At 33.8% G+C, this 22,298-nt stretch overlaps 1 protein-coding gene across 1 annotated transcript in view; it reads right to left on the reverse strand.

Annotated features, from left to right (window-relative positions):
• Hil (peptidase hillarin) overlaps positions 1-22,298 on the reverse strand; it is a 163,658-nt gene that overhangs the window by 80,952 nt on the left and 60,408 nt on the right. Inside the window, exon 3 of the mRNA XM_072531652.1 lies at positions 21,642-21,865. Within this exon, the coding sequence (XP_072387753.1) occupies positions 21,642-21,865 (224 nt within the window). The remainder of the gene's footprint in view (positions 1-21,641; positions 21,866-22,298) is intronic.

Raw genomic sequence — 22,298 nt, forward strand, 5'->3', positions numbered from 1 at the left:
CTGAAACAGTTATCCCCTCCACTTTCCTATGTCGATCTTTCAAAAGTACCTTTATTTCGAAGGGCTGTAAGTTTCGAAAAATTGGATGAATTTTATAGCTATAGGTTTCAATATAAAGTTTAGATTTTCATTCAAAATTTGTGCAAATTTTACTTCTTAATGTTTATAAACAATGGAGATATGATTTTTTTAAAAATAGTCCCTAACTTCGTTCTTATTGGTCATAAAAGGTTTTTTTTTTTAAATATGTGTTTTTTTACCAGCTATCTAATGGTTGTACGTACAAGTCTGTAGCTTAAAAAATATAGAAGTTATTACAATTATTTATAAGTATAAAACTTACCCATTTTTTAAACGTTTATTTTGTAAATATTTGCTAAATGTGTCTAGCGTCATTAATAGAGCAAGTTCAATAGTTTAAATATTTAGCCTCAGGGATAAATGAATTAAATAACTTTTAAACTATTTGACCGCTCGGGGGGAAATTTCGCACAAATTTAAAAGACGGTAATTCCTCGATGTTCAAATGTATTAATATCATTTTATCTTGTTAATAAAAAATTAATAAAATTTATAAGTTAGTGCAAAAAAACTGCTTTTTTGCGAATATCTCCGTAAATTATTTATCAATTTTAATTTAAAAAACGGGAAAATAAAGATATTCTTGATATGAAAAATGATATAAATATTGTTTATGTAAAATATAAGGCAAAAAACAAAAAATCAAATTGAGACTATAAATTATTGTTTAAAAAAAAACGCAAGGTAAAAATACGAATACTTTTTCATCTATTCGTCATCTAGTAACACCCACCTATGTGTTAAAAGCTTCAGATATCTGCGAAAAATTTTGCCGTAAAATCGATGATTTTTGCATAACTAGACTGGGCTATTTGGACTCCCAAGTATTTGAAGGTTTCAGTTGATTTTATAGTTCCCATTTCAATTTGTAGACTTTTTGGTTTTCCCCTGCAGTACTCGGTTTTTTGTATAGTAATTGTAAGCCACACTTGAAGCTCTTATCTTCCAAGTTTCAAAGCATATAGTCTATATCACTCTCATATTCCGATATAATTGCTTGGTCGTCAGCAAAGTGTATTGTGTATAATCTCTCGTCTTCGATTATGAGGCCCATATTGCAGCACTTACTTCTCCACACTGAGAGAGTCTCATTCTGATATATTTTGAAGAGTAGGAGAGTAGATTTGTAGGTGCTATGCAGCACCCTTGCTTTAGACCCTTGTTCTCCTTCTTAGAGTGCCATATCCCTACGGAACGTCGGCGACTACCATGCTTATAATATTTTTATACTGATCTCGGTCTTGCGCTACGTGTAGCAATTGGTCCGCTGTCAAACCTGTCCACTGCCGCAAATTCCTCAACCAAGAGAGTTTCTTCCGTCCTATCCATTTCTTTCCTTCGATTTTACCGTTGAGAATTAGCCGAAGGAACTCATATCTTGGTCCTCTGATTATATGTCCAAGATATTCTAGTTTACGCCTCTTAATAATATTTAATAGAGTTCGTTGATGTCCCATTCTTCGAAGAACTTCTTCGTTTCTGGTTCTGCTAGTCCATGGAATTTTTAGTATCCTTCGATACAACCACATCTCAAACGCCTCGATTTTATTCATTATATCGGCGTTTAAAGTCCAAGTTTCACATCCATACAAAAGTACAGACCACACGTAACATCTTGTAAACTTTTCACGGATTTCCAAATTTAATGAGTTATTGGATAATAGAGGCTTGAATTTTTTAAATGAGTTTCTTGCCTGTTCAATTCTACATCGAATTTCGAAGGATGGATCTAGATTTTGGGTAATCCAACATCCAAGGTATTTGAATCTCTGAACTCTCTGCAGCGGTTGTTGGTTTAATATCAGTTGGGTTGCGCCAATATCCACTTTACTGGTCACCATGTATTTAGTTTTATCGATATTTATCGACAGTCCCCAATTTGTGCATTCCATGTCAACTCTATTGATTAGCTCCTGCAGATCGTCGATGTTTTCAGCTAGAATCACAGTATCGTCGGCGTACCGTATATTGTTAATTATTTCTCCTCCTATGATAATTCCTTTTTGATCTTTTAAAGCTTCCCTAAATAGATTCTCAGAATACACGTTAAAGAGGGTGGGAGATAGTATACAGCCTTGTCTTACGCCTCGTTCAATACTGATTGGCTTTGATTCTTGACCCTTGTTAGTTAATCTTATTTTTGTTTATCTTTTTAACTTTATTTATCTAGTTAATTTGTTGCCAGTTTTAATGTTTACCATCATATTATAGTAAAGCTGTTGGACTGCTTTTATATATTTTTTTTATTTCTTTTCTTTCTATTGCCACTCAGAGCATTGAAGGTGGTACACTATCGTATGCTCTTGCCAGATCTATAAAGAATATATGAGTTGAAAGGTTGTGGGCTAATCTTTTCGCAATAACCTGCTTTAGAGAAATTATTATGTCTATACTTGATCTGCCTTCACGAAAGTCATTTTGTTCTTCTGTCACTTCATCTGTCACTTCTTTTTCAATTTTATTTTTTATTACTTGTCCATGGAGTTTAGAGAGTGAATTTATGACACTTAGCCCTCTGTGGTTTGAATAATTTTTTCTATCTCTTTTTTGTAGATGTTGTTGATATGTGCTTTTGTACACTCCGGTGGTGTCACGTCTTGGCTTTTATAGAATAAGGTGAAAACATATTCTAGTACCTTTCCTAATACTCGTGGGCAGTGTTTTAGTAATTTTTTCGGTATATCTGTAGTTCACATGCTTTTCTGTAATGTTATTTCATTGTCTTCATCGTATTCTACTTTATATGTTGTGATGGTGTTCGTGAATTGCAATCTTGTGGGCCAATAATTGAAAAAAAATTTTAATTATTGTACCATATTCGCAGAAAGGACAAACTTGGAAACTAATATAAATATAGTAAAATCCACATTTATATTTACAAGTGATTTATAGCACCTTGTTAAGCCGACCAATCATTCGACTTTCTATTAATCAATTTAAGGAATACTCGAGAAGTAAAATGAATCAGATTGTGAATTAAACGCAGATTTCACGTTTCTCACATACTTACGCGACATTATTTGCATAATTGCCAGATCGTTGAACTCGACTAAGCACTCTTGAAGATTTGATCAAGAAGATCTCCTTGTACTCCAGACCGCACTGATAAAAGTGACGTAAAAAGGAATTTACACTTTCTTTATTTGATCAGCTTGAGAAATACTTACTGTTTTTAATAGTAGTAAGTAGTTGGAATGATTCATTATATCAAGCAATATACTGGGCCTAGTCATAATTCTTATGAAACTGAAAACAAAAATATTGTCTAATAATCTAAAGTTTCGTGCTCACTAATAAAGTGTTATTACCATTTTAAAACTTTTGTGGGAAAAGATTATTTGTTTTGTTGTCTTCTTATATTTCCTTCTAATTTAGACGTTGACTCCATAAATTGGCATCCATAAAAACTGTGTTTACACAAAACAAACCAGAATAAATATTGTGCAGGTTTATGTTCCAACTGAAAAAGCAACTGATGACAAAATAAATACTTTTTACAAAGACCTTAAAAAAGCTATAGATAAATTTAAAGCTAAATTATAAAAAATGTTAACTATTTAGGGAGAGACAAAGAGATCCAGAGACGATTTTAGTTATTAAGAATTGGCCTAAACCTAGAAATACAAAGGAAATTAGAAGTTTTCTTGGACTTCTTGTTTTCTTGTTCATATTACCGAAAATTTGTTTAAGATTTTTGCTCCATTGCCAAGTCCCGTTATCGACTAACCGAAAACAACATTGAATTTGACGACACCGGATTTTCAAAAGCCTTCTTAGAATAAAAAAAAAGAACTTACAGCAGCACCTATTCTAGACCATCCACGAGAAGATGGAAAATTTCTGTTGTAAAACAATCGGAAAGGCTGAAAAGAATTATTGCGTTACAAGAAAAGAGTTCCGAGCTATTATAAAAGACTTTCCTTTATAACGGAAGTTGTATAATTAAAACTAACCATAGCGCTTTGAATGGAAAAAGAGTAATAGAATTTGCTTTCGAACATAATATGCGAATTATGAGCACTTATTTTGATCACAAAGAAATTCATAAAGGTACCTGGGTATCACCAGATGGACAAACAGTAAACCAAATAGATCATTTACTAATAGAAGCCAAACATATGAGAGCCATAAAAGATAGCCGAAGTTACAGAGGTGCTGATGCAAATTCGGACCACTTTTTGGTCAAAGTTAAAATGGAGCAAATAATACCCACAATTAATATCACTAGCTGTAAAAAAATAAAAAGATATAACGGTGCACTACTTCAGGAGGGAGAAGTTAAGAAAAAATTCAGGCAGCAAATTGAAGAGAAACTGAAAAGCCAGACAACAGTAAATGATATAGAAAGCAGATGGGTACAACTAGAAGAAAAAATTCAAGAAGCAGCCGACTCAGTATTAACAGGAAACAGACAATGTAAACAAACGGATTGGTATGATGAGGACTGTAAGAAAGCCATTAATGACCGAAATAAAGCTAGAATAAATAGTATAATAAGAAATAATGAAGAGAGTAAAAAAGCTTATGCCGCAAAAAGACGGGAAGCAAAGAAGATTTGTAGAAGGAAGAAGCGGTCAAGTTTAGAGCAGAAACTAGTTCGTATTGAAGAAGATTTTTTACATAAACAAGTCAGGAATTTCTACCAAGAAATAAAACGAGACCGAACCCAATACAAAACCACATCAAGATATTATAAAGATGAAGAGGGGAATCTGTTAGGTGGAACAGATGAAAAATTAAGAAGGTGGGCCAATTATTTCGAGAACATATTATGTACGGAAGACCAAGATGAAAGAGAACAAACGCAACTACAACATGAAGAAGTAAGGGACCCAGATGTAAATGAAGAAGTACCTACCAAGGAAGAAATTATAGAGATCATAAAAAACTTAAAAAACAACAAAGCACCTGGTGAAAATGGTATCATTGCTGAGTTTCTAAAAGAAGGTGGCGAAATGGTGCAAAAAGAAATCGCTGAGTTAATACGCGAAGTGTGGATCAGAGAAAAAATACCCAATCAGTGGAAAGAAGCAATCTTATGTCCAGTGCATAAAAAAGGAGACGTTACAGAATGTAAAAATTACAGGGGAATAGCTCTACAAGATACAGTGTATAAGATTCTGGCCATATCAATTAGAAATAAAATTAAAACAAAAGTTGAAAATTGTCTAGGTGAATATCAAGCAGGTTTCAGAGCAAACAGATCGGTAATAGACCAAATTTTTACAATGAAACAAATTTTAGCTAGCTCATATGAATTCAACCTAACATTACACATGTTGTTTATTGATTTTAGACAGGCATATGATACTATAAAAAGAAATAGAGTATTCGAAGCACTGGAATATTTTAAATTTCCACCAAAAATAGTAAGACTGACTAAATGCATACTCAATGATACTAAAAGTAAAGTCATGTTAGAAGGACGGGTTTCGGATAGCTTTATCACTAATAGAGGTCTGCGACAAGGTGACCCGTTATCAAGAGATTTTTTCAATTTGATCTTAGAGAAGATTTTACGAGAGTGTAACATCTACACTAGAGGCACAATATATCATCACAGGCATCAATGCGTAGCATATGCAGATGATGTTACCTTAATAACAAGGAGACCTGCAGAATTAAGAGAAATCTTTACTAGAATAGAGAGAATGGCCAGAGAATATGGTTTAGAAATAAACGAAGAAAAAACAAAATATATGGTGATGAGGGGAAACGAAAATCATCAAGGACAGTTCTTTAAGATACAAAGCCCAAGTAAAGAATATAACGTTGAAGTTGTTAGCCAATTCGATTACTTGGGAGTGACACTAACAAATAGGAACGAAGAGAACCAAGAAATCATAAAAAGAATGGCCAAAGGTAGTAAGAGTGCTGGGAGCCTGACTAAGATACTGAGGTCGAATATAATATCCAGAACAGCAAAAAAACGAATATATACAACAGTTATCCGACCTACAGTACTCTATGCTAGCGAGACCTGGACACTAAATAAAGATATGGAAGTAAAATTAGATAGATGGGAACGAAAAATTCTTAGAAGGATATACGGAGGTGTAAAAGAGGGGAACATCTGGCGAAGAAGAACGAATGAAGAAGTAATGCAAATATATGGGCAACCAAAAATAACAAGACTTGCTAAAATTCAAAGATTAAGATGGCTCGGACATATAGCAAGAATGAAGGAAGGAAGAGTTCCCAATGAATTAATAAACACGGAGGCTGGTACAAAAAGAAAAAGAGGCCGCCCCCGAAGAAAATGGCTGGAGTCGGCAAAAGAAGATCTGAAGTCGCTGCGGGTACAAGATTGGAAAAACTTAGCACAAGATAGAAAGAAATGGAAGAAAACCGTTGAAGCCTTGGGCCTTTGAGGCCTGTTGAGCTGAACTATATATATATATATATATATATATATATATATATATATATATATATATATATATATATATATATATATATATATATATATATATATAGCGCTTTGCAATGGCTAATGAATTTTAAAAAGCCAGAAGTACAAGTTCCTCGGTGGATAGAGAGACTTCAACAGTATAACTTCTACGTACTACATCGAAAACGGCGTCTCCATAACAATGCCGATATTCTTTCTATTCGACCCTGTTTGGAACGACCATGTCAGTACTGTTAAAGACTTGAAGATAAAGAGAACATAACCGAAGAAGTAAGTCTCCAGGTACCCACAGTTATACAGGAAGAAGATAATAATCAGACTTCCCTGAAAAACTTTACAAAGAGTCAAAAGAAAGATAATGACTTAAAAGTCATACGAGAATGGCTTAAAAAGGGAGTAAGATCTATTTGGCAGGAAATAACCAAATACAGTGAAACTGTAAAGGCGCACTGGGCTTAGTGAGAATCTCTGTATCTTTCCAATGGTCTAGTATATCGGAAGTGGGAGAGTCCTGCTGGAGTACGTGCAGTTCAACAAGTGGTACTGCCAACATCACACATTAAAAGTGTGGTGCAAGAGCTTCATAGCAGCCTTTCTGGAGGACATTTTGGTGTCAAAAGATCACTGGCGCCAGAGTTCTAGACAGATCTTACTGAATCAATTGTCGCCTAAATGTAGAAGATTGGTGTAAGAAATGCGATAGAAAAGGCCCTAGAACAAGAAGTCGTGGTTAAATGGCACTTTATCTTTCCGGAGAGCCTTTTGAACGACTTACAGTGGATATTTTCGGTCCACTTCGCGCATCCAGTTGCCATCTAGAAGTAAAGTAGACCCAAGGTAGTTCATATCGAGATAGCTGCATAGTATAGAGCTGATCCACCCTGTTGGCTTTAACCGGTCCCTGATAGATCAGTTATGTTAAAGTAGGAGGCTAGTTAAAGTAGGAGGCAGTGTTACGACAGTTCCCGAAAATCCCGAAATGTCTAGTAATATCTGGAATGAATTAATATTGTTGGTGTGGAATAAAGAATAAAGAAGAATATATTTCAAAGAGGAAATCGAAAATCGGTTATATTGTATTTTCATATTTTCAATTAAAATTTGTGGTTTATTCTGATTAAAAATGCTTAATAGATAGTGTAGAAATATCCGAAGAAAATAGCTTCAGAACCATACATTTTTAATGATGTAAAATATTAAAGTGTTTTCGTTAATTCATAAGAATTTTAACTAATATGTAACGTTACATATTAAGTTTCACTTTTGCTTAGTTAATTCTGTCGTAAACTATACCAGATTTCATATTATGGCACTCCTTCACAAGTTTTTGTACTATTGGAGATTTCTATATATCGAAATTTGTAGTATTTCAATCAGTTTTTAAATTTATGGCCGTAAAAATATGCAGCGTTAAGTTTACTGCCAGTTTGCTGGTTGGATGGTACAATTCGTATGGAAAGTAGCTTTCTCGGTACTTCCTTTCTTTCTACGAGACAGTAACTGATTGATTCATTTATTTAAGTACCTAATTACTTCTTCGATTGTTTGCATCATTCACATTTTCGCATTTGCATTATTCAAATAAGGAGTCTCATGTCATAGGATAAAAGAAAAATTTAAAAAAAAATTTACACATGTTACAAAATACACAAATTTTCATGTTTACTCCTTTAACACTAATAATATTTACATCAATTTTGAAAACTTTCATATTGAAAATAAAAACCCAATTTCGGGAATTTCGTTCTTTTAACCTTCCAGTGGTCGCGTAGATTTTCAGGACATTTCAGACAGGACTTTAGGACGCGCCAGCCCAAGAGACCGGTATTTATTAAACACTGTTTTTGGAAAAATATGATATCTTTTCATTATTGAACAACAACTTGGTCTTTTAGGATTAATAATACACACACATAGTACAAGAAACATATAGTTATTTTAATTTTAATCAGATAAACTAAGACTGGTACAAGTAGTTTAGCCCAGAACAACAAGCTTTTTTCGTGACACTGATCCGGCCAGGCAAAGGACAGTTGTTTTGAGTAGTATGGACCTCTATAACAAAATGTTTCCTGCAGTCGATTATTTGGACTTAATTAGTCCTTGGTCCTCAACAAATTAGAACTTCTGACTTCTCTAAAGATTTAAAAAACATTAAGTTACCCATATTAGATTACCAGAAAGCGTTCGATAGAATAAAACATGACGAACTGATGAAAATATTAAATTCAATTGGTCTAGACAGCAAAGATCGCCGTATAATAAACAATATCTATTACGAACAAACTGCAGCTGTTAGAGTTGGAGATCAGTTAACAGACGGCATAAAGATAAAAAGAGGTGTGCGACAGGGATGTATATTGTCCCCATTATTGTTCAATACATATTTAGAGCACATTATGAACCTAGCGCTAACGGACATAGATGAGGGAATACTTATAAACGGAGAACGATTGAACAACATAAGATACGCTGATGATACTGTCATTTATGCAGACAGTCTTAAAGATCTGCAGACACTTGTCTCCAAGGGGGCAGAAGTAAGTTACAGGTTTGGGCTTGATTTTAACATAAAAAAAAACCAAATACATGGTTATAAGCAAAAATAGGATACCACCTGGTCAATTACTAGTTAACCAACAACCTATAACACAAATCACCAACTTTTGTTATCTGAGTGCAAACTTTAATGAACAGTGGGACCAATCGACGGAAATTAAGATAAGGATCGTAAAGGCAAGATCAGCTTTCGTCAAAATGAAAAAAATCTTTAACAGCCACGAAATAAAATTGACAATAAAAGTTCGTTTACTAAAATGCTACGTATTCTCCGTTCATTGATATGGCGTGGAGTCATGGACCTTAACTGAAGCATTACTGAAGAGACTCGAAGCATTTAAGATGTGGTGCTATAGACGCATGTTGAGGATTTCTTGGATAGACAGAGTTACCAACGAAGAAGTACTACATAGAATGGGTAAAGAGCGCGAACTAGTCATAACCATAAAACGTTGCAAACTAGAATACCTGGGTCATATAATGCGCAATGAACAACGATACAACCTACTTCGGACCATACTTCAAGGTAAAGTGCATGGGAAAAGAGGTCCAGGACGAAGAAGAATATTCTGGCTGCATAACCTGCGAAAATGGTTTATCTTAACCACTACCGGACTTTTCAGGGCAGCAGTCAACAAAGTCAGAATAGCCATGTTAGTGTCCAACATCCGTAACGGATAGGCTCCATAAGAAGAAAGTTTAAAGAACCTTTGGTTAAATTTCTTATCGAGCATTGGGCTGACCAGGAAATAAAACCGATAATTGGTAACAAAACTATATTTCTGAATCATGATTCGTGGTACATATATAATGTTATCGACAATGAAGTTTCGAGAATTATTGATCATGAAATGTTATGTCCCGTTCATGAAGAAGTGGATACAAAAGCTGTATTTTTTGTTCGACAAATAAAAGAAGACTCCACTGTTACCATCAGAACTTCCGATACAGATAACATGGTAATTATGCTAGCTAACATGGAACATATTAAAGCATCGGTAAAAATCTGGATTGATCTTGAAGTCGGTAATGCACGCCGATTTATCGACATTACTATCGTTCTGCTCAATTAGGCCTACTTGTTTCACAAGCACTACCAGCCCTGCATGAGCTAACGGGATGTAATTACAACCTTGCTTTTTACAGGTGGGACAAAAAAGGCTTTTTCATATTTTGATGGGATATGCTACTTTTCTTGAGATCTGAAGCTTATGGGTTATGGTAACAAACTTCCAGAAGGATATGAAGATATCGTCATAACACCTGACATTTTAGGAGATACTTTACATTCAGGTACGGTTTCCTTTTCATACTATAATTCAAAATAAATAAAAAATTGTAAAGTTCATACAGATGATGTTCTTGCTTACAGAAACATGAGATGACGAAGAAATTGACCAAGTAGAAACCAACTTTGAAGACGAATCCAGTGAGGATGAAGATTAAAATACCTACTTATTTTTAATAATGTTTTATCTAGTTTTATATTAATAAATGATTGAATGGTAGCTAATCTGAAAAGCTCAACGTAGGTGGCGCTTGTGTAGTTGGAGGTCACGTCAACTCTTCAAATCAATTTACTTGTAAGTAAATATTGCATTTATTTGGCTGTGTGAATTTAATTTGAGAAAATAAAATGCCTCAATGTTGTGTTGTGCCTTTGTGCTCATCGAGAATATCAGGACACAGGTTTCCCAAAGATATTCTGATGATAAAAAAGTGGATTCTAGCAATAAGAAGGGATAAATATGTGCCGAAAATAAATGCACGTATTTGTTAAAATATTTATGTTTTTCTGGAATATTTAGTTGCAGCCATATTTACTAAGAATTTAACAGGGAAAACCCTGTAGTTGGCTGTATGCCATAGGTATAACATACTAAAATGAAGTAAAGACTTCTATTGTATGATTTTATATTAAATTAATTTAATATACTAACATACAAAAGAAGTCACCACTGTTACGTTACATGACTGTATTAGCTCAAACCCAAATACAAATACTTCACTATAAAACTCAGATGAACATAAATATTTTTATTTTGGTCTGAGCTATAGAAATAAAACATTAAGAAGGTGATTAATATAGTGTACCTTTCGATAAGGACTTCCTTTTTTGCAGGAACTTTCTTAATTCGTTTTTTAACGCACAAACAGTCCAAGATCCGTATTTTTCTGCTATAATTTATTATTTATTAAATCATAAACAAAAACACCATATACAAACTTCACAAACTGTCATAACGTTGACCATAGATAAATAATATTATATGACGTTGACCCCCCAACTACACTAGCGCCGCCAAGCGGGAGCAACGGCGTACATAGCTGCCATTGTGCATATATACACATAAATATTATATATATATATACATACTGTTTTATTACATTCAGTATTAAAAAAAACAAAAAATAAAAAAAAAAATTTAATTGTCAGATTATTTAGGACGACTAGGACATCAAGTTGAACATCTGTATAAAAATCTGACGCGCTCGAGTGTTTCAAGGTCAAATGACATTTTTTTACATCTTCAAAAATCCGTCATGACTTTTGGTCGTGTCCAAATAGTCAGACATTTAAATAGGACACTTTTTTGAGTTTACTTGAGTTTACTGAATACATTTTTTCCTACCTCTTTTCACTATTCGCCAGATTAATATCAGAAGGACAGCGCGTATACACTGTGAATGTCTGACGCGCTCGAATATTTCCATGTGACCGTTTTTTTTTACATTTTTGAAAATTTGTACCCGCTCACCTCCCCACTAAAATGGCAAACATAACATTAACTTTTTTTTGTTTTAGGAACTAATCTTCTCAATCCACTAGGTTCTCACGACGCTTTAGTTACTTCAAATTTAGCATCCCAGGCTCCCTATAATTCAGCAAGAAAGGAACAGTACAGGGGAGCCAAGGCCCAGGAAGAAATTAACTTTCCGGGCTAAGAAACAGAATCTAACAAGCGCTCTGAAAAAATTTGCAATATCTTGCCTTCTGTGGCACGCAAAATATTCATTTTTTTTTTCAACTGGAGTAACTCGAGAAATAATAAGAATTGCTCTACTTTCACTTCTCAAAAAAAAATTATCTGTAAAAAAGTTATTGTTGTTGTTGTTGAAACAACAACAATACACCATTGTTCAGATACCTCTGTTTATAATCCTTCTACCTGGAAGTTAATTGTTTAGATATAATTAGTAACTAGAATTCCCAAAAAGAGAGATCACTGGAACTAACTTTCTTTTCTACCTGATAATGCGAACTGGTAACTACTTAAGTCATTAACAAAAGGTACGGTAACAGAAAAATTACCTGAAAATTCTACGTGATAATGACCATATTGATGGTCAATCATTTGTATTGTGTTCTTTGAGATAGTAGGATCAAGAATTATTGTGAATCAGTGTGAGTTAGTGTTTTAAAAATGGATGTGCAAATTATTGAAACTTCGAAGGGAAAACCATGTGCATTGTATAAAGGGTACAGTTTTCGTATGAAAAAAACAAATAAAGATGGTTCGATTTTGTCGATGTTCGATGTTGGAGTTGTTTGAAAGAGAAAACTGAAAAATGTCGAGGCCACATAATTATGGATAATAACACAATAATTAAGAAAGCTGAATCTGTGTAAGCCAAGTGTTGCAGCGATAGAAGTGAAGAATTGTCTTTAATGCTCGAAGAAGAGCTAGGGAAGACAATAGTTATTTGCTGATGTCAAAAATATATCAAGATGAATTTCAAAGATTATATAGTCAAGGACTGGATTTCGTGACAGACATCCCAAAATTCTCTTCAGTGAAAAGTGGTTTAACGATTGTAGAAAACGTGCGCGTGGGCTGCTCACAGATCCAGCGGCAGCATCCGAAATAGTATTTCCAGAAGAAATTATTACAATGAGCGACAAAACGAAATTTTTATTTACCGACAAGACCATTCCCTCGGGATACAGAATCTTGGTGTTTGCCAGCAACAAAGCTAGGGAGATTTTGTTTAACAGTAAGGACACTGTATTTATGGATGGAACATTCAAAAGCTGCAGTAAGCAATTTAGTCAAATATATGCCGTTCATATCGATATTGGTAGTACCTACGTCAGAGGAGACAAATACAATTCCATTGATATTTGCGTTACTTCCTAACAAAACCAAAGAGACATACGGTATGTTATTTTCATCAATGAAAGAGAAACTACCAAATTGGAAACCATCTCTTATGAAACTGGATTTTGAATAGGCAGTGATTGGTGCCTTAGAAAATTATTTTCCCGAGGCCAAAATTTCTGGTTGTAATTTTCATTTCAATCAATGTACGAGTATATGGAAAAATGTTCAAAATATTGGACTTGTTTCTGAATACACTGACAACGAAGAGATACGTTTGCACATAAGAATGTGTGCTGCGTTAGCGTATCTACCCATAGAAGATATCGATTATGGCTGGTTATGCATTCAAGAAACCTCTCCTATTTCTGAAAAAATGGAACAGTTTTATGACTAATTTGTCAAACAATGGTTAGAAAATACTCACATTACCAAGGAAATGTGGAATTGCCATGATCAAAGACATCGCAGTAATAACGTTTTAGAAGGTTAGAATCATCGTTTGAATACATTAATAAGATCACATCCCAATGTATTCCAATTAGTGAAGTGCCTGGTTAAAAAAGCAGAATATTGTGATCACCTTTATGATCGATTTACTTTCAATCTAGAAGAAAAGCGGCGCAAGAAAACATATATTAATCTTGATTAAAGAATATTAAAAACTTTACAGAAATATAAAGATACAAGGGACTTAAGGTTGTGTTTAAGGACATTGGCATATATCCAGAAGCTGCAATAAATAGACAATTTTTTATTCCCAAGAATTTTTTGTATTTTACTGTATAAAAAGTTTGAAAAAAAAACGAAAAAAAAAACAAAAAAATTAACAAATTAAAAAAAAAAAATGAAAAAATAAAAAAAAACTTCTAAACATGCCAATGTTTATATTATGTATAAACTATGACAGTCCTAACCCTGAATGAAAGTGTGAAGGGAAGATGGTTTATTTTTATTTTTTTTTATAGTTTTATGATTTTTTAAAATAATTTTACTAGCCTAACCGTTACCTGATCGTTATGGTAGAATAAAATTAAACGTCGATTACAAGAGAGCACAAAACGGTCGATATAAGAAAATAATTAGCTATACATCTCCATTAAGAAAACCGCAAAAACGCGCAAACCGGCCGATTTCAGGTAAGGGCGCAAAACGGTCGAGCGCATATCGGTCGACACCAATTGGAGCGGGAATATTGTGTTTGATGCAGCTTTAAAATATGAAACGTCAAAAACGCAATTCAATAGTTAAAATTAACGTAATTATTAACAATTGCCCACAAATAATGACTTGATTACATGTTTTATACCGATAGTTAAATTTTGCACAGATACAACTCTGTATTCTACTCAAAAAAACAAGAAGAGAAATTTCAAATACACAGTATTTTTTAAGAACATTAATCATTTAATGTTACTATTAACCGAACGGCTATCTTTGTGAAAAAGTTTCACTATTCTTTTATGTTTACTTACTCTAACAGATGATGAAACCAGCTGTTTACAACTGACATAAAAAATCATAATAAACCTTTTGCGGTTTTTTTTCTGTCGATCATAAAGCACCGAGAAATTAATAACTTAGGAGAAAACTGAAAACTATTCAGTAATGTATGTAGGAAATGTTTCGTTAATGAACAAAGTTGGTGTAGGTTGACAATATGAACATTTATGTGGTATATACACTAAACATTTTTGTTTGACATGTAATCAATGAGAAAACGATGTGATCATAAAATTATTCTATACAAAATCTAATAATTCGAAGGTTATACTAACAATCACGATTTTTCATATTTTTGTAAATTACTGAAAAACGAAAAATTTAGCTAACTCAAAAGCTTATTCAATAGATCAATCAAAATTATATGGGAAAATAAGAGCGGATTTCGTTTTGGGGATACCTGTAGAGCAAATACGTATTTCAAATTATATAACGTCCATCACAAATTTCACATTATAGTACAAAAAAAAGAAAACTGGGAAATCAATGAGTCAGTAGTAGCCAACTCGATTTGGTAAATTTGCCAGTAACACCATTGCAGTAAGTTGCAGCTCTACAAATTTATGCTATGGAACAAATAAATCTGCAGGTAGTGAACACTCACGGACATACCGAAGATACATGGATGTGCGCGGTCGAGGTTTACATCGATGACGAGCAGAACATACCGAATATACCTTCCTTTCAGTGTTTTTTGCGATTTCTGAGGTGACTGACATGTGTCCCGGGGAAAATTAGCTTTTTTACATTATTCAATTATGTACATGAGCAACAAAAGTGACAACAGTGAATGCATCAAGTGAAAACTAGTGGATCTTGGATTTGTAATTCTTCAAATCGCCAGCTTTCCGCTTATCCAATAAATAAAAAAGGCAGTATCTAGAAGAATACCATCACCTGTTTAACGAGCTTAAGAAACACCACTTAGACAGTACTTATATAAGAATGTATACATTTCAGTATATTTATCATACCATCCGTATCTCCGGCGAATATCATGTGGTTTGGAAACCACCAATAAACCACCAACCAACATCTCGGTGAAACATCCTTGCTATGTGCGATCTCATAAGATAATGAAGGTTTGTTTTGACATCGATGTATCGACCGCGACCGCACACATCCATGTATCTTCAGTATTACCGTACCCTTTTTTATTGTAATCTACTCTGATAGTCAAGTAGTTCTAACATACTTGATTTCATTCAGCTTAATTCAAGACTTCGAAATAAATTGGCATTAACACATGTGCTAGAGTATAGACAACGACAAGATAGATTGTCCCGGAGTCTTCAGACAAAGAAGAACACGGGATAAGGAGCAAATGTACAAAGATCTTAGGAAGGAGGAAAAACGCATACATCGAAGGAAAAAGCGGACCTTCGAAAACCAGATTATGCAAGAGCTTCAATCATTAAAGGGGCAAAATGAAACTATAGTAGAAACCCTCAATTCAGAAGAGTGATATCATAGTTTAAACGCGGAATATCCTCAAATATAAATGTACACAGCGGCCCTCGAAAACTGTCTGTTTTCTCGATTGCAATTTGCGTTTCCTCATAAGAAATTACAGAATATATAAAGTAGTATATTTATTTGTGCTTCTCTATAGAAAAACTGACCAGGAGTTGTCGTACAGTGTAGCCAAATCTTCTTCACAAGTAGTAATTATGGTCATACAAAACCTGTATTCTTCCACGCAGCGATTATTACCGTCATAAAAATACAAAAAAACATGATTTTTTCAATAGTAAAAATTAAGTACAAAATTGTAATTAAATAAATTTTATTTATATGTTTCGTTTCGTTACATATTTAAAATTATAAAATAAAAATCGATATTTTAAAACATTATTTTTCAATCGTTTGGCAATTTTGGAATTAGCGAGGAAATTCCGTTTTACAATTCGGACGCAGACATGCCATAAAAAACTAGTTTTTATTATTTTTTCGCCGGAGGAATGGTTCTTTTACATGGGCGTTTCTATGGGTAATGTATTTTGTGAGTATATTTTATGTGATAAGTTGGTAAACTTATTGTTGTCAATACTGTTTTAACAATAATGTATTGTAGTATTGATAAAACGTGTTATTGATAATAATAAGAGTCTTATAGTTTGTCGTTTTATAGTAAATTTTTAGTTATATTCTTATACAGAATTGTTGAAATTATTGTATATATAGTATATACACAGATTATTGAAATACAATGGACGAAAAACCGAATTGTTCCAAGAGAAGACAGCAAAATTCTGATGTTGATTCCAAAAATGAAAAGCCGCAAAAGAGACGGAAAATGTTAACGTCCGAGGGAAGGTAATGATACGAAACGTTTATGAAGGAATTGTCGGAAGAAAAATGGCATTAAATGTTAGCCAAGCGATCGACATTTGTAGCAGTTTAACAAAAGTATCCTTTAGCTGTATTTATCGTGTACTTAAAAATACATCGGAAAATAAAAAGTAAGGAAAAGGTAAAACTAGAGGTAGGAAAAGCATTGTTTTCGATGACGAGACAAGGAATATTATACGTCGAAAAATTCATTCATTTTATTTTCGAAGTGAAATTCCAACACTGAAAAAAATTTCTCAAGAGCTCAAAAACGATGACTCTTTACCCAAGATATCTCATAGGGTCTTAATCAGAATCATGCGCGAAATGAACTTTCGATATGTAAAACGCAACAGAAAAAGTATGCTATTACAAAAAAATGAAATTATTCTGTGGAGAAGAAAATATTTAGAAGAAATACGAAAAATTCGCAGCACTGAATGCAAAATATATTATTTGGATGAAACCTGGATTAACGAAGGTCATACAGTTGGAAAAGTTTGGTAACATTTAAATGTCAAAAGTAAACGCGAAGCATTTATAGAAGGCTGGTCTACAGGATTAAAAGCTCCATCAGGAAAGGGATGGCGTTTAATTATCACCCATATAGGAAGTGATACAGGGTTCTTTGATGATGGTTTGCTTCAATTTAAGTCAAAAAAAAAAAACAGGTGATTATCATAAACAAATGACTTCCGAAGTATTTGAGCGCTGGTTTAAGAGAATCTTACCAAAATTGGAATCTGGGTCTGTGGTTGTTATGGACAATGCGCCATATCATAGCCGTAGACTAGAACAATTACCGACGACGGCATGGCGGAAAGGGAGAATTCAAGAATGGCTTACAGAAAAGGGGATTGCATACGAAGAATCAATGCTCAAAATTCAACTACTTGACATTGTACGGTTAAGGAAAAGTGAATATCTTAAATATGTTGTGGATGAAACTGCAAAAGATTATGGTGTCAAAGTTCTACGTCTACCACCTTATCATTGCGAACTTAATCCCATTGAACTTATCTGGGCGCAAGTGAAAGGAAAAGTAGCACGCAATAACAAAACGCTCAAATTAAACGAAGTTAAGGAACTTTTGATTCAAGCAGTCCTCCATGTAACTCCAGAGAAATGGGCTAAATGTATAGGCCACATAATTAAAGAAGAATATCGTATGTGGGAACTTGACACTCATGTCAAAGTTTTACTAGAGCCAATTATAATTACACCAGGTGAAGATAATGACAGCGATAGCAGCACTGCATCTTCAGATTTAGACAGCGAATAATATTTTCTAATAGTTTAGTAAGCATCAGCATAAAAAAACCAAAAACAAAAAAAAACGAGAAGAACATAGTAAGTGTGTATAGTGCTTGTGTTTAAATAGAATAGTACAATGTTTTGTTACATCCAAAATTATTTTTATTTTGTTTTTATAGAATTTTATTTTATTTTATAGGATTTTATTTTGTTTTGTTTTATACTGTTTAAGTGTTTTGTTTATTTTATTTAATGGGACAGTATGGCTCTTGGCGAACACCCATTTAAAAAGTGACGCGCCACAAGACATACCTCTCGGGTGGTGGGGAAACTGTCTTAAAATTTGTTTTAAAAAAATTTCATTGTGTAACTCTTTAAGGACGGGTCACGTCAAAAGACGTTTTAGCGTAACTTCCGCGACAGCCTGGTGGCATCAGTAAGCTTTCTGCAAAATTACTTGTTTTTTATAGCTTTTTGTTTGTGTCATTCTGTATTTTTAGGAGACTGTATGGAATAAGCCACAAAATATTTATTTATAGGTTTAATTTACTGATTTTTCGATCTCTATATAAAGACATCGTTTTCAAATATACAAGTGATAGTAATATTTATTTTTCTATGGCTTTTTGCTTGCCGTTCTGTATATTTAGAAATAATGGTGGGAATAAGTAACAATATATTTAATTGAAATGTTTAATTTACTGACGTTTCGATGTCTATATAAAGAGATCGTTTTCAAATATACAAATGATAGCAATATTTATTTTTCTGCGGCTTTTTGCTTGTGGCATTCCGTATTTTTAGGGAGAATGTTGGAAATAAGCCACAATACATCTATTTACATGTTTATTTTACTGACGTTTCGATCTCTAGTACAGAGACCGTTTTTAAAGTTAAGAAGAAAAAAAAGAAAATAATATAAGAATATATAAATATATAATAATAAACAAATAAAATAAATATAACTATAATTTATATCTTTGAAAACGGTCTTTGGATATAGAGATGGAAACTTCAGTAAAAACCTGCAGATAAATATATTGTGGCCTATTTTGAACAATAATATTTAAACAATATAATATAATTAACGTTGAAATAAAAGTGAGTGTATGCCACTGGATTTTCATACGTCTTTCCCCACTTCTACGCCTTCAAACGATGACTCACTCTCCCAAATAGTGAAATTAGAGTTTAGAAAGTTCTATAATATCCTAAATAAGACAAGAAAAGAATTTAAACCATGGCTGACGATGTGTAGAGACAAAAATGGACATATAGTCAGTACCGCTGACGCAGTACAAAGCAGATGGGTTGAGCACTTCAAAGAACTACTTGGTACCGAAGTGGAAAATGATGCGTCACCCCAAAAACCAAGATATAACACTCACGAGAACCTCCCTCAATATTTGAAGTGAAAGACGCAATCACACGACTCAAAAATAGCAAGTCCCCAGGAGTGGATTGTATCCCCGCAGAGCTCATCAAACATGGAGGTAACAGCATTATGCACCAAATTCACAACATAATAGTCAAAGTCTGGGAAGAAGAACAAATGACAGAGGAATGGTGCACTGGAATCATATGTCCACTGCACAAAAAGTGAGATTTGTTGGAATGTAAAAATTATAGGGGTATAACTCTTCTGAATACAATGTACAAAATATTCTCCAACACCCTGTACAGCCGTTTAAGTACGTACATGGAAGAAATCCTTGGTGAGTATCAAAGCGGTTTTAGGCCAGGTAGGTCAACAATTGACCAGATTTTTGTGCTACGTCAAATCTTAGAAAAAACCAATGAATTTAATATTGACACGTTCCATCTCTTTGTGGACTTTAAGTCGTATGATAGCGTATGATAGCGTCCTAAGAGGTAAATTATACGAAGCCATGAATGAACTTAACATTCCCCATAAATTAATAAGGCTCGTAAAAACAACTATGGGTAAAGTGATCTGCAGAGTGCAAATACAAGGCGATATGTCACAAGCGTTTGAAACATATGCAGGGTTACGGCAGGGAGACGCGCTGGCGTGCCTTCTCTTTAATATAGCGTTAGAAAAGACTATAAGAGATGCCGAGTTACACAATAGGGGAACAATCTTTAATAAATCAACGCAGATTATGGCTTACGCTGACGATCTGGATTTGATCGCACGTACTACACGAGGACTTAAAGAGATGACTTCCACCTTCTTGACAGCCGCACAAAATATGGGCCTTAAAATAAACGAGGAAAAAACCAAAATGTTAGCATCTATTCCAAATAACAGAGATAGAGCTAGAAACGCCGAAGAAAACTTCAGTATAGACCAATATAATTTTGAGGTAGTAAATAAGTTTACATATTTGGGTTCTCTCATAACAAACGATAATGACACATCTGAAGAAGTAAAACGTAGGGTACTGCTAGCAAACAAATGTTATTTTGGACTAAGCAAGCAGCTAAAAAACAGAAATTTAAGCCAGAAAACCAAACTAATAATATATAGAACACTCATCCTACCAGTGCTGACATATGGGTCAGAAACATGGACCATCTCCAAAACAGACGCAAATCTTCTGCTCGTCTTCGAAAGGAAGATACTAAGAAGAATAATGGGCGCATTCTGTGAGAATGGTATTTGGAGAAGGCGATATAATTTCGAATTGTACGAGAAGTATAAAAAAATAGTAAATGGTAGAGATGTAATATCCTTCATAAAAATAGGTAGGCTTAGATGGGCTGGACATGTGTCAAGAGCAAATGAAAATTACCCACCCAGACGAACTCTATTATCGGTCCCAGTGGGAAATAGGAGTAGAGGCAGACCACGACTGAGATGGAGGGACGGGGTGGACGAGGACGCAAGGAAAATCGGCGCGGCAAATTGGCAACGGTTGGCGATGAACAGAAACGACTGGCGAAATAGACTGGGGAAGGTCAAGGCTCAACTAGAGCTGTAGAACCACTGATGATGATGTGTGATATTACACGTTGTATGTGTAATAAGTTGAAGACCTATAGACAACACTACAGCATAAATGAACGTTCTGTACACGCCTTTCTAACAACAAACCTTGCACCGACATGTAAGTACTATTTATATACTTCCTCAAACCATACATAAGTAATATTGGCACTTTTTGCAACAAACCTGATAAAACTATTTTAGTTACAATATGTTATTGTTTTATCATTTTAATTCAACTTGTCCGCAGACCTGAAGATGACCAGAAAATTGTAGTGGTCGAAAGAGGTCGTCCTAAGCCAAATAAAATAGATTGTTAGTAAGTCTAAAATGTATTTCTACAATCCTGTTTGAAATGGACTCATATGTGCAACCAATTCATTATTTTGATTTTATCTTTGTAGATTTTATTATTTTAAATCAATCGACTAAAGAAACAAAGTAAACTTACCAAGTAACAGTCTATAGGCTTCTCTCTATGAACTTTGTAAGATTTCTGTAACTCTGTCTGCTTCAAGGCGTGGGCTATGTGAAGGGCACTGGCGTCAAATCGTCCATATTGGTAAGATGGAGAAGTCTCTTGATGATAACTATAATTATTTGGACTATAACCTCCATAGGTTGGCGAATGAGGTTGATGATTACTACCATTTATGTGAGTACGAACGTGAAGGCCTGAAAATAACAGAAATAAGTCAATTAAATGAACTATAAAGTATTTGGGAGTAATTTTGTACAAACAATTTCAAAGTATATGTTTCATTTTATTAATATATGGGACATACAGTTTTGAGAAAAATGAACAAGCTAATTGGCGAAATAAATAGATATAGTCCTTTTCCATCATTGACAGCACATTATGTATGCAAATCCTCAACAGGTCAAAAAACCATAGGCGTCACCCTATACTTGTTTTGAAATAAATAAAAAAAATTAATATTTTATGATGCCGTCAACAATTCATTATCTTTTAAAAAATCTTCTCTAAAATAAGTGTCCACTAATCTCACTATACCTTTTTTGTGCGTATAAAACGTCGGTATATATGCCACACGATTATTATTAATTATACACGGGTGATTAACGAGAGAATTCAATGTTTTACGAA

This window comes from Diabrotica undecimpunctata, chromosome 5, assembly GCF_040954645.1.
Source record: "Diabrotica undecimpunctata isolate CICGRU chromosome 5, icDiaUnde3, whole genome shotgun sequence".
NCBI classification, from domain to species: domain Eukaryota; kingdom Metazoa; phylum Arthropoda; class Insecta; order Coleoptera; family Chrysomelidae; genus Diabrotica; species Diabrotica undecimpunctata.